Source organism: Alligator sinensis, unplaced genomic scaffold (assembly GCF_000455745.1).
Source record: "Alligator sinensis unplaced genomic scaffold, ASM45574v1 scaffold406_1, whole genome shotgun sequence".
Lineage (NCBI taxonomy): Eukaryota > Metazoa > Chordata > Crocodylia > Alligatoridae > Alligator > Alligator sinensis.
The window spans coordinates 1,815,325-1,828,996 of NW_005842181.1; the positions used below are offsets into that span (position 1 = coordinate 1,815,325).

General features: G+C 43.8%; 1 protein-coding gene across 4 annotated transcripts in view; it reads right to left on the reverse strand.

Annotated features, from left to right (window-relative positions):
• The window catches only part of BRCA2 (BRCA2, DNA repair associated), a 59,088-nt gene that overhangs the window by 38,156 nt on the left and 7,260 nt on the right, over positions 1-13,672 (reverse strand). For 3 of the 4 annotated variants that reach the window (XM_025207083.1, XM_014521107.2, XM_025207082.1), the window contains exons 4-11: positions 10,210-10,324; positions 8,669-8,721; positions 8,529-8,569; positions 8,333-8,444; positions 5,044-5,099; positions 4,594-4,702; positions 1,874-2,356; positions 1,145-1,198 (exon numbers count right to left, since the gene is read on the reverse strand). In XM_025207083.1, coding sequence (XP_025062868.1) covers positions 1,145-1,198; positions 1,874-2,356; positions 4,594-4,702; positions 5,044-5,099; positions 8,333-8,444; positions 8,529-8,569; positions 8,669-8,721; positions 10,210-10,324 — 1,023 coding nt within the window. The remainder of the gene's footprint in view (positions 1-1,144; positions 1,199-1,873; positions 2,357-4,593; positions 4,703-5,043; positions 5,100-8,332; positions 8,445-8,528; positions 8,570-8,668; positions 8,722-10,209; positions 10,325-13,672) is intronic. The other variant, XM_025207084.1, reaches the window with a different exon arrangement.

Below are 13,672 nucleotides of genomic sequence, written 5' to 3' on the forward strand. Positions count from 1 at the left end.
GTGGCTGTGCAATGACGTCAGCCAGTGCCTTCAGTACCCTCGGATGGAGCTCATCCGGGCCTGCCGACTTAAATGCATCCAGTTCCTCCAAGTGACTCTGCACCATCTCAGGGTCTACGCGTGGCAGTCTGGTGCCTTGCTGCTGCCTCTCTACAACCCCAGTGAGAGCCTTGTCCTGCCCCTCACTTAGGAACACTGAGGCAAAGAACTCGTTGAGGAGTTCAGCCTTGTTCCCCCTGTCCATCACCAATTGCTTCTGCCCATTTAGCAGGGGTCCTATTCCACCCTGGGCCTTCCTTTTACTCTCTATATATCTAAAAAACAATTTTTTTTTAGGTACAAAAAAACAAAACGCAGCTTTTGGAAATAAATTATAAAGTACAGTATCAGAGTAGATGCATACTTTAGCAATTTTTAAAAAAAGGTTTAATGCTCCTGAAAGAGGCAATGGAAATTAAAGGTTCCATCTATAATAATACTTTTTAGTCAGTCTTGACTTTGAAAAAACATCCTCGAAATACCAAGGTGCTCAATAGTCTGCATGCCCATTTGATCCTTTTTAACACCAAGAGGGTGACAATAATGACAATGGCTTGAGGACAACTCTTTAGCTAGTGATTAGACTAAGACCAATACATTAGACATAGGCTAACCAGACTGTTTTCCAACAGCAATACATTTATGTCATTATTACCATAAGTGGGCTAACTCCAGATTTTATTACCAGTCCTGTGAGCTACAGTTCTCCTTCCAAACTATGATGATTCCTCTGAAGTGCGTGTGAAACAAGAAGTAGGTTCTATTAAAAAAGCGTCATGCACCTACTAAAACAGGATTTCTCAACCTGTGGGTCGCGACCCAAAAGTGGATCACAAGAATATGTAAGGGTCACGAACAAATTTAAAAAATGGATAAACAAACTTGAAAAATGGATTCTCTTTTAACAGAGACAAACATGGGAAACCATAGCTTTTCCCTTGCAGACTGGCAGGGTTCCAGCCTGCAAGGGACTGCTTGGGGTCCCCCACCCCCTACCTGCCCCTCACACTGGGTGAGGAGCACTGGGTTAGAACTGGCCATCAATGTTTACAAATGGGTTCTAGTACAAAAAAAGGTTGAGGACCACTGTACTAAAAAGACATACCTTGATCATCCTTGCTGACTGCATCTGAACCTTTAACGGTATGCGATACAAATTCTGAATGGGATAATGCAGAACAAATAAGAGATTCAGTTTTTAAGCCTTTCTGGATTTTTCCTTCTTTGTATAATACTGTCTCATTCAATGTATAAAGAACATTTTTTGATCTCTTTTTCAGGCTAGATAGTATGTTTATGCTTTTCAAGCCTGATCTTGTAGAGCGGTCATCATTGCTTGTTGACCATTTTAGGCTATCGTGAATATTTGAAGTTGAAACATTATATAGAAAAGGGTGAGGGGCAGCATTAGTTATTGAAAATTGAGAAATTTCTTTTAAATGTTTGGGAAAGCAATTGTCACGAATTATAGAGTATTCTGCAAAGTTTGCAGTTTCCATGAAGGTTCTACAGTCAAAGCAGCTCACTTTGGAAATTGTTTCAGCTGCACATCCTTTCACTAAATTGAGATCCTGAACACTTACAGAGGCAGAGCACCTTGGAGAGGTTTCAGAAATTGAATTGTTTTCATACATTTTTATTTCATCATCCATGTTTTCTGAAAAATTGATATTCAACCATTTTTGTCCTTCCATTGTGTTTAGTAAAGGGGTTTCTAAAGTACTAAAGTTAGTACTTGTGTCCAAAGAATGTGCTAATTTGTCTTGTGAATTTTTCTTGTTATATAAATTAACTTGTGAACAAATATCAGATGAGGACTTCCTTTCCAACTCACCTGAATCAAGACTTGATAAATCCAGCTGAGACCATTCAGAGGTTAAGGAAGATGGCACATGTAAGTTTGTAAATTTCTGATTCTCAGAAGGCATCTGCATTCTATTATTTGATGCGTTAGCTGCAAACAGCTTACATCTAGGGAAATCCAATTCTCTTTCACGCTTCATTAAGCAAACATCTCTAAAGTTCCCTGTCACTCTATTGGTTTCTTGAAGTTCAGCAGCTTTCATTTTATCAAGATGCTTTTTCTTAGAATGAAGATCTGTTTTCACTTTCTGTAGATTTCCAGGTTTGCTACCAGTAAGACATATAGAAAGAACATCCTCCTCTCCATTTGGCATATCTTCTGTTGCTTCACATTTCTCTCCATCTTGCAGTGCATTAAATGCCAATAAGTTTACAGCTGCCTTATCTGGAATAGGAGATGGATCCTGGAAGCCGTTTGTTTCACCAAATGAGCCATCTAACACCTTCTCTAACTCTGTAAATAGTTAAAAAATGAACAGATTATAGAAGGCAGTAGTTTAAGAAACATTACTGTTGCACAATCCATAAATTGCAGGCATGGACAAACGAACTGTAGCAGCAGCAAAAAGGGAGGGGGAACGCTGCTGCTCAAGACAGCACAGCAGGTCTTCAACTGTAATTGCTACTTGTGCATGATCCTGTGTTGATACAAGTGAGCTAAAATACCCCACCTTAACCCTGCTTCACTCAGGGTCAAAAGTGGGAGCAATTTTGCTAGACTGGTGCACTTATGGACTGAAGTAGTGCTACCCCTCCCCTCTGAAACAACTCCAAGTATACGTTTGTCCTTATGCTGTTTCCCCAGAACCACTTTGGGATGCTCCAAAGAAGGCTATCCTCAGCAGCACTTTTCTTCAGTGGTTTAACTATGTTGCTATGGAGGGGAAAGGTGAAAATGGATATGTTCAGCTGTATTTTGCCTCCTGCAGTGATCAGCAAGTTTTGAAAATGAAAACCCTGCTTCTTCAATCAGCAGAAGGGAATGTGCCAATATCCCTGGAAAGGAAAACTGAGTAGAAAACTACAAATGAAATCTCTATTTTTTTCTCTATTGAAGTTATAACACATAAGGAACAATGAAGATCCTAAGAATAGTCAAAATTTTACTTTTTCTCCCTCTTTGGGTCTACTGTTTGTAGTTCACAGAGCATAATTTAAAAAAAGAAATACAGTATAGCCTCATAAATCCAGATATCAAATATCCAGAATTCTCAAAAATCCAGCACTTTTTAAAACTACATTAGATCGGGGAGTAGTGGTGGCCAGTCCCAGAGCAGTGGAGGGGGAAGTCTGCTCATGGTGGCTGCTGCCGCCACACTCCTCTCCACATGCAGCCACTGCTCCAGGACTGGCTGCTGCATGCCCCAACTCCAGGACCCGCCACCGCTCATTTAAAAAATCTGGAGTTTTTAAATTTCTGGCAGGTACTCAGTGCATGGGGGACTGGTGCCTCCTGATACTTGGGGGGGGCGGCACCAGTGGCCAATCAGTGACTGGGGGAGGGTTCCCCCCAGTGGCTGATCACCATCAGCAGACATGCCCCTAGCGTTTCTCTTGGCACCCCCACCATCTCGGGGGGGGGGGGGGGGGGGGGGGTGAGGCAGGCACGTACCCTCCCCCCCCAGTGCATCACCTATGGTCCCGAGCATGCCTGATTCATGAAGTTATACTGTACAGTGCAACCTAAGGGTGTCTAACATACAGCCCGAAGCCCAGATCCAGCCCATGGAGCCATTTCTTCTGGTCTGCTAGGCTTCTGGTAGGCCAAGTAATTTTGAGTGGGAGTTGGGGCCTGCCACAGAATTTGGGACTAGTGACCCTATTGGACATGGGTGCTGGGGGCGGGAGGCAGAAGAGGTGGTGGGGAGCAAGTGACAGCTCTGTCAACAGCTCTGCAGCTGCTTGCCCTGCTGCCTCCATCACCCATACTGTCATTGCTTGCCCCACTCTCCGCAAGGTCTGGAACTGGCCCAGGATGAGTTTGACACCTCTGGTCTAACATGACTGTCCTCAATGCAAAATGTGACAGCATTATAAAGGGATTAGGAAGACCACCCTTAGCCTTCTTTTTATATAAAGCATTAGGATGGTCTAACAAGTTCACAAACCATTGCTATATAAACATTATTGTTATAAAACAGTTCATCTTTTTTGTTTACAGAAAGATTATAATCTAATATTATCATCACATTGCACCATTTAGATGCGTATTCATGTATTATACAATGGTTTTTTTTTAACACCACCTAAATACTGACAACTCATATTTATCAAGCATTAAAATTGAAAATGTTGCTTCTGTGATGGAATATTTCCATCCTCCCTTCTCGTCTTACAGTCATCTTATAATTGGGACAATAGGGCAATATTTAGAGCACCTGATCCAGTCTGTTTAATGAACTGGTCAAAATACCATATTTACTTGCATACCACCCTAAAAATCAACCTTCCAAAACTGGGGTGCCATGTCTTAAGCAGGGAAGCTGATTTTCATGTGCAGAAATGGAGGAGAAACATGGAGATGCTGCAAGATGGCTGCTATAATTCTTCCATTGCCAGCCTCATGGACCAAAGGGGGCAGATTTTACCCTCCAAGGTCAGAGCCAAGTGCTAACCTCACAGTCACAGCTGTTGCAGTTGGAGACTCCTGTAACACTTCTAAATTAGTAAGAGCAAAGCAGCAGTGCTTACCACAATCTTTGACATCACTTTCTGCATTTAAGTTTACTATCTTTGGTGTGGATTCCATATTTATATCATTCTTTTCAGGACTTGTGTGATTGTAGAAGTTGTGCAAGACCTGCAGGCCCAAATGTTAGACTATTAAGTGCCAAATAAGATACACTTACACTTTAGCATTTAAATGTTAGATGCTTTAATAATTTGCATATCATTTATACGTAGTCTCACAATAAAAATTTGCATCCATTCAAAAATAGAAAAAAGGTAAAAATATCAAATTAAGGTATATCCTGCTTTATCATGCTAAATTTTGCAAGTAATTAAATTGTAAAACTTCACCTCTTTTAAAACACATTGGAGACCCAGATGTGAAGACAAGGGAAAACCAAATATTTTACTTTTTGGCTGGAGACACATGAACAGCTAAGTAACATAACTATAATCAGATTCATGTCTTACCTTGGCAATTCTGTCATCGTGTTCTTTTGATCCAGACAGTGAATCATTTTCTTTAGCTGAAATTTAACAAGTAAATTTAAAAACAGAAAGTTATGCTTAATACTTAATGAGCAGTTTAAATATGCTAGATACTAGTTTAAAAACATTATGGGGAAAGATCTTTTTTTGCATTTACACTGAAGAGGGATTATCCATGTACTGAAAGCTTCGCCAAATTGCCTAATGGCAGAAATTTATGAAAATACTCTCAATGCCATAAAAAAAATTAGAACTTGAATATTTTAATCCCTTCTTGAAGTACTGACTGGATAGATGCCTTGTCAATAGCTCTAAATTGAATTTTAGCAATAAAAATGAAGTTAATATTAGAAAAAAAAATCTTAGCTGCTAAATATTTGTACACAATTGCAGAAATGTTACTTCAGTTATATTAAGCAACACCAAACAAGAACTTCTGCAGTTATAAAACATGTTTTAATGATAAATTTTCCAACTAACACAGTTTCATCTAAACGTACCCTAAAACCTTTTACAAACTGGTTATATAAATTAGGTATACTGATAATATACATGAAGAATGCTGCAGCTGTTCAATTTTGTATTAAAGCTACCAGGCCTCTTCTCCTGTAGACCAACCACTGTTGAGCATTTGTTCAACACTGAATTTAAACAACAAATGTAAGCTACCACATCACAACAGCATTTACTGCTGTATCTTTATGTTTTCACATACCATCCATTCAAGGACGTACTCAGTTTGGTCTTGTTTTAGCTTGATCTGCCAGAGGTAAGAGGTGATGTGGATATAGGCAATCATTATTCTAATTTTTGCTTCTATAAATGTTACTATGTTAATGCTGTCACAGAGGACACTATTTTATGCATCTTGAACCCTAACACAAAATGAACTAGTCTTAGAAAAACTAAGACCAAAACATAGTTTGGTTTTCAGTGATTTTGTTCAAAATCAACCTGCTGCAACTCGGTTATAGGCACCACATTACAAAAGATTAAATCATTAGATTAACAGGTAAGAATCCAGTTTATTTGAATAGAGGGTTTTCATCATATCTGGGACCATGGGAACATAACAGGAAGCTGGAGAGCATCAAAGTGAAACCCCGACAGGCAAAAAATGAGGTACAGAGAGCTACCAGACACTGTGCAAATTAGTACTGGATAGAGCTGCACTGATACATCAGTCCGATATTGGACTGGCACCAATATAAAGAAAATTGACTATATCGGAAATCAGCCTGATGTGGCCAATAATTTGGCCAATAAATGCCCATGTGTGCGTGCAGCTGCAGCACAGCACATAGGCGGCTAGGAGCAGAGTCTGGCAGCTCGGAGAACTACGTACAGCTGGTAAGTCTGTTGTGGTGGAAGGGGAGTGGGGAGGAAGGGGCGCGGTGCAGGATGGACCCATGGTTTGTCTGGGAGAGACGGGGAGGGGGAGCAGTGTGTGTCCCTGGATCTCTACAGGGTGGAGCTGGGAGGGCTACAGCTGCAGGCTGGGGCTGCACTGGGCTCTTCCCAGGAGGGGAGGGGGACCGGGGCTAGGCTGTGCTTAGGGTGGGTGGCAGCAGCGGTGGCACTAGGAGGGGGGGGAAGGGCTATGGTTGGGGCTGCAGCCACCCCAAATTTCGCCATAGCCCCCCTCTGAGCGCCACCGCTGCCCCCCACCCCCCAATCCCATGCCTACCCCAGCCTCACTCCCTCACCACAGGGAGTGCTGATCTGCCCCCATCCTCCCGTCCCTCTTCTCTCCCTTTCCACCACAACAGACTTACAAGGTGCATGCAGCTGTATCGGAAATTGGATTGGTATCAGCTGATATGTCTCCTTAAAAATCGGCTATCGGCACTGGCCCCCAAAATCTCTATCAGTGCACCCCAAGTACTGGACTCTGTGATGAGATACAAGCCTCAGACACAGGAAACCTAAAAGTCATGTACAACCATCTGAAGAAAGCTCTAGGTCCTACTGTCAACAAGACTGCCCCTTTCAAGTCATGCAGTGGTGAAGCAGTTACAGATAGAAGCAAGCAGACATCTCATTGGGTTGAATACTACTGTACTCACAAGAAAGAAACATCACCAGTGAATTACTGGACCAAATACCAACTCTACAGGTCATGCTAGAGTTAGATGTGGAGCCCACTGTAGAAGAGCTAAGCAAGGCCATTGATTCATTATCAAGTGGCAAGGCTCCTGGAAAAGACGGCATCCTAGCAGAAATTCTCAAGTGTGGGAAAGAAAGTCTATTACCATATCTTCATCAGCTGCTACTCAAACGCTGGAAAGAGGGTGAGGTACCACAAGACATGCATGACACAAGCATCACCACTCTATAAAAATTAAGGAGATAAAGGTGATCGCAACAACCAGAGGGGCATCTTGTAGTAGTCCAAAAGTTCAGCTACCTAGGTTCTATAGTGACTACCAACCTCTCACTGGATGAAGAACTTAATGTTTGCATCAGAAAGGCTGCCACCACCTTCAGCAGAATAACAAAAAGAATCTGGAAAACTCAAAGCTTACCATTAAGAGCAAAATGCTAGCGTACAAAGCTTGCATATTCAGCACTCATGTATGGTGAGGAAACATGGACAACTTGTTTCCAAAAGAAAAGATAAAATAGCTTCCACCTGTACTGTTTACACTGCATACTCAACATCAAATTACACTGCATACTCAACATCATATGGAAAGATAAAGTTACCAACGCAGAGGTTCTTCAAAGGGCAAATTTACCAAGCGTGACAGCCCTACTCAAACAGAGACAACTGCACTGGCTAGGCCACCTCAGCAGAATGGAAGATGAATGTATACCCAAGGCCATGCTAAACAGGGAACTACTGGAGGGTACAAAAACGACAGTACAGCCCAAGCTACTCTACAAAGACACATGCAAGAGAGGATATGAAGGCATTTAGAATTGATCCTGACCAATAAGAAACCTTGGCAAGTGATCAGAACAAATGGCATCATCATCTCCACTAGGGTATCAATGTCCATGACAGGAACTGGCTCCAACAGCTTGAAGAGAAAAGAGTCCATAGGAAGCAAGCAGCCCTCAAACCATCCACCCATGACACATACACTTGCAACCACTGCCACAGATCATGCAAATCTTGGATTGGACTATTTGATCACATGAGATACTGTACACCATCTATGCCATAGGCTGCAATATCCACCATCACTTGAAGATAAAAGGATGCCAACCATAAGACCCACTAAAAACAAATGCTTAACCCCAAGTCGTTATGCATTGATAGTATTACCTATTATTTCTGTTGCACCAAGGGTAGGTGGTGTGGCTAAAGAACTTGACCAAGACATATCTGGGTCCACCTCTGCTCCCAGACTTTCAGAAATACATTTTGGTGTCTTGACCTAAAAACATACCAAATAATATTTTTTTACAATGAATTTCAAAAACACCTCTCAGAAACTAGCACTTGGAAATAAAATGCTTACCTCCAACAGCTTAGGTGAGCAAAATAAGCTTCCATATGCCACTGAAAAGCAAAAATGAATCAAAACATTTAAGTCATCTATTACCTCTAGAAGTTATTGGATATTTTCATTAGTAGGAGGCAGAGAACAAATATACACACCAGGAACCATATTTTTCTGTGGTGTTCTGAAACTACTTCTTAAAACTGGTGACCTATACAGGCAAAAACAAGGAAAAAATTATCATTGTTTATTAATAGAAAATGGTAAGCATTCCTAATAGATAATATGCACCACCAAGCATAACTACCTGTCATAAAATTGCATTTGTAATTTAAGGCTAAGTGCAGACGTTCAAAAAGTCCACGTATAAAGCACTCCATTGCATTTTATTAGAGCGTGTTCTAACTTAACAGATGTTCTGTTTGGTGGGGGGCCTCGGTGCCTGCTGGCACTCAGGTCAGCAGCTGGGGGGTGCTTCCACACACCTCCCAGGAGGCTGCTGGAATGTCTCCACCCAGTCCAGCCCTCCCAGCCAGCTGGGGACTGTGAGCAATTGGCTGGAGGGGGAGAAGGGAGGTTCACTTCAAGAGGGGTGTAGATAACCTGGAAAGGGTTCAGAGGAGGGTCATCCATCTGGGAAAAGGCCTACAGGAAAAACCCTAAAAGGACCAATTGAGGGACCTGAATCTCTTCAGCCTCCACAAGAGAAGGCTGAGAGGTGATCTTGTGGCTGTCTACAAACTCATCCAGGGGGGCACAGCAGGAAATAGGGGATACGATGTTTACCAGGGCGCCCATCAAGGTAACTAGAAACAATGGCCAAACTGAAGGAGAGCAAATTTAGATTGGACATCAGGAAAAAATTCTTTACAGTGAGGGTTGCCAAAATATGGAATACACTTCTAAGAGAGGTGGTGCTATCCCCTTCCTTGAGGGAATTTAAGAGGAGATTGGACAAACACCTGGCTGGGGTCATCTGAACCCAGCCCTCTTTCCTTTCCAGGGAAGGGGGTCAGACACGATGATCTAACAGGTCCCTTCCGACCCTAAAAATCTATGGAATTTATATACAGACTGTACTGATTGAAATCTGATATCTAAGCTGGTGGTCACTTGAAATTAACATACTTCACTAAGCATGCCTGTGCCTAACCTGAAATACTTTGGCTTGATTTGAAAAAAATTCTAGAAAAACAGAATATTACAAGGAATCAATGAACATTTAGTCATTAATTTATTTGGGAAAGGAGTTCTTTTTTAGCATATGATACTAATATATTGCAGGTACTATTTAATGGTCATTATTTTAGCTTCTACAATCCTTATCATTTGATACAACGTCAACTAACATGTCTTATGCAAGCTATACTATAGCTTAATTAAATGAAAAGTAAAATATTTTAATCAACAGCATAAGAGTTCAACCAATTTAAAACAAGGGTAAATTAAAAATGTAGCAGACAAGTTCCAATTCACTCAGCTAGATGCTATAATATTACATACACACACACGCGCGCGCACTTTACAGGATATAACAAGATTAATCTCTGTTCTAAAACTTCATATACGTCTCCAGGTCTGTTGTAACCTAATACAGTTGCAATATAATTTGAATTTAAATAAGTACTTTACTTAAAAATTCTTTTATGGGAAGAAGTTAATTAATTCATTTTTAGAAAAGCTAACATTCTTAACGTACCTTGTATTGAGGCAAGTATCAAAACGAGAGAGAGATATTTCATTTGCTTGATCCACTTTTGTCTTCATAATACATGGGCTAGTTCTATGTTCTTTATTAGCCAAACTCTCTTTGCCTGCAATATTTGCATACATAGTACAATAAATCAGCCACATCCTAAATATCTGCATGGAATTATTTTGATTTTTGCAGACTAATTTTTTAAACAAAACAACAACAAAGCACAAATACCAGTTTCTTATATTTCTAAAAATGACACCATAAATCAGTAGCTTTCAAACTGTGTTCCAAGATAGTCATGAGAGGTTCTGCAAAGAGACTAGGGTTAATGACAGAGTGGGTCAAGGGGTGGTACACTGCCATTGCCAGGTTGGGTCACCTGGCGCTGCCTCAGCTCACAGGGCACCTTATACACATGACAGAGCTCTGCTCCAACACGTGTTAATTAGCACACATCAGAAAAGACTGGATCAATCAAGTCTGCTGGAGTGTGCTAATTAGCATGCTCCAGTAGCCTCCGCGACACCTGTATGTAGCGTCCCTATTTTTCAAAACAGCACCGGGGGCGCTTTAATTTAACTAAAGTTCCTTCAATGAGCTTGAAGTTCCCCTGCTGCCATTTTGAAGTGCAGGACACTGAATACATGTGATACTGTGGGCACAAGCAACTCTCAGAGCTGCTCTAATCATAGCACCTCCCTCCCTCCACCCTAGAGCACATGTATAGAAACCCACAGTGGTTCCATGGCAGCAGTGGCATGAACAGTTCTGTCACTGTAGGAAGTTTGAAACTGAATGCTGTAAAAATCAGTCAGACCATGTTTCATGGGTGGGGTCCTCCAGGAGGGCCGTGATCTCCTCAAGGCCCCTTTCTCCGTGTCAAGTCAGCCCAAGGGCACCCTCTAATTCTTGCCCATCACATCTTTGATGTTTAGATAAGTTTGGGAGGCTGCCTTACACCCTCTTGGTCACTTCTTGGTGTTGGTTCAGACCCCGTGGTTTCCCAGGCCCCTTATGGGTTCTCACTCTATGATGGGTGCTTCAGGGACACCCTAGCCTTAGGGGCTATGCGTGGCTCCAACCCCCCCTTATACCACGCCCCAAGCCTCGCTGCTGGAATAGACGTTGGTCTGTCAAATATACACTCGCCCTCTCTGGGGTCCCCTCCGTAGTGCTGCCCTCTCTCAGGGATGCTCTGCAGCGCCGCCCTCTCTCTGGGGCCTTCGCAATAATGCCGCCCTTCTCTCCAGGGCCTTCTCCACAACACTGCCCCTTTCGATAATACTGCCCCCTTCTCTGGGGCTCCTCAGTACTGCTGCCCTCTCTCAGGGCCTTCTTAAGTGCTGCCCCCTTCTCTGGGGCCTTCTCAAGAATGCCGCCCCTCTCCTGGGGCTCTCCGTGCCCACACTGGGCCTTCTCAGTAAAGCCCCCCCGTCTCTCGGGGCTCACCGCACTGCTACCCCCTTCCTCCGGGGCTCACCGCACTGCTACCCCCTTCCTCCGGGGCTCACCGCACTGCTACCCCCTTCCTCCGGGGCTCACCGCACTGCTACCCCCTTCCTCCGGGGCTCACCGCACTGCTACCCCCTTCCTCCGGGGCTCACCGCACTGCTACCCCCTTCCTCCGGGGCTCACCGCACTGCTACCCCCTTCCTCCGGGGCTCACCGCACTGCTACCCCCTTCCTCCGGGGCTCACCACACCCGCACTGGGGCTTCTCAATAGTGCCCCCTCTCTGGGGCTGGGGTCTATGCACCCCGTATGAGACATCCTAGAGCTGCCATCCTTTACCCGGCTTGAGCTGTACCTGCGGTCAGGCTTCTTCTCGTATCTTTGCTCCAGGAGCTCCTCTCTCTCTCGCTGCTGGCAGGGAACTGCCCTGGCCTCAGCTCCTGGGCTTTATAAGAGCCAGGCCCTGCCCCTTACAGCTAGCTGACCGCTGGCAGGTGTGGGTCGTTTGCCGACTCCAGTTGCCCTGGCAACCAACAGCTGGACTCCTTATTCACTGCTAGGGCTTTTTCTCTAGCAGTTTCTCCTCTTTAGGAGCAGGGCACCTCAGTGCTCTACGACACCATGTTCAAATGCTATGTCAAAATGACAATACTAAAAATAATCTAAATGTATAACAAAAACTCCTATGAAATTTATCAGCCTTGTTTAATTAACATTTATTTCAATTAATTCCTATGTATTTTCCATAATATAAGATACAATATCACCACTCTGTTTGTTACTACCAGAGAAGAGATTTTTGCAAAAGCTCCCCTCCACCCCAAAATCACCTTTACATTTATTTTGTCAGCATCATCTCAAGTCTGTACAAGCAACCATTTTCTTGGGTTGAGTGAACAATTATAAAGAAAGCATTTGTGGTATTATGGATGAAGCCCAAACAGTACTTTTTATACTGTAAGTGTCCCTTGAACAGTTGAGTGTCTGGAAACAGTAAGTGAAAAAGCGCTTTCACCTTGGGAAATGGAACTGGACTTAGACACCCCAGATTGATGTGCAGTTACTCACAGGAACTGTCCTACTGATTCCAATCAGATTGCTTTCAGACTGCTCGTTAAGTAACTGTTCATACATGAAAATAAGGGGCTCATAATAAAAAGCTGTATTCAAATGTACTGTAAAGACTGATATTCAAAAACAATAAAAATAACCCTTTATAACAGGGATGCTTAAACCCCAGTAGATGGCCCTGTGCCATCCAGCCTGCAGGGCTCCCAATGGGTCCAGAAGTTTGGCAGTAGAAAAGCAGTGGCACTGCTCCTCCACCACCAAATTTCCAGATTTATGGGGAATCCTGGGCCTCATGCACTGGATCAGGCACTCAATCCCAGAGCAGAGGGCTGAGCAGAGGCAGTGCTAGACCCCCAGCACATGGTGGGTGGGAGGGGAGGTGCCAGGCCTCAGGGTCTGATTGGTGTGGGGAGCTGGGTGGGAGCAGTGCTGGGCCCCAGGGTCCCAATCCTAGTGTGGGGGGCTGGGCAGGGGCGGTGCCAGGCTTCTGGGACCCAATCTCAGCCCCCTGGGGTGGGAGGCAACAGTGCCAGATTCCTGGGGACCAAGCCCAGTACGTTGAGGTGGGAGATGATGGTGCTGGGGGCCTCCTGGGGCTGCAGCCACAGCAATCCTGCCAAGTGAAGTCTGGGGGTGGCCCAAAAGGTGGCCCAGCTCCGCTCTTCAGCAGCGCATGCTGCCCAAGTGTGCACTGCTTCATTTCCCACCCCCTGCAGTTTTTTGGGGGTTTTTTTGACTCCTGGATATCCTGGGGTCAAAAAAGCCCTCAGCCAAAAAAAAAACCCAAACAAACCCCAGAGCAGCACACGGTCAGGCAACACGCCCTTGCAGTGTGGAGAACACTGGACTGTGCAGTATGTGACACTGCAAACATGTTTGCGGTGCCACACCTCCCAACCACGCTTGTCTGGACGTGCCCATAGAGCTCATCTTCATGAGCA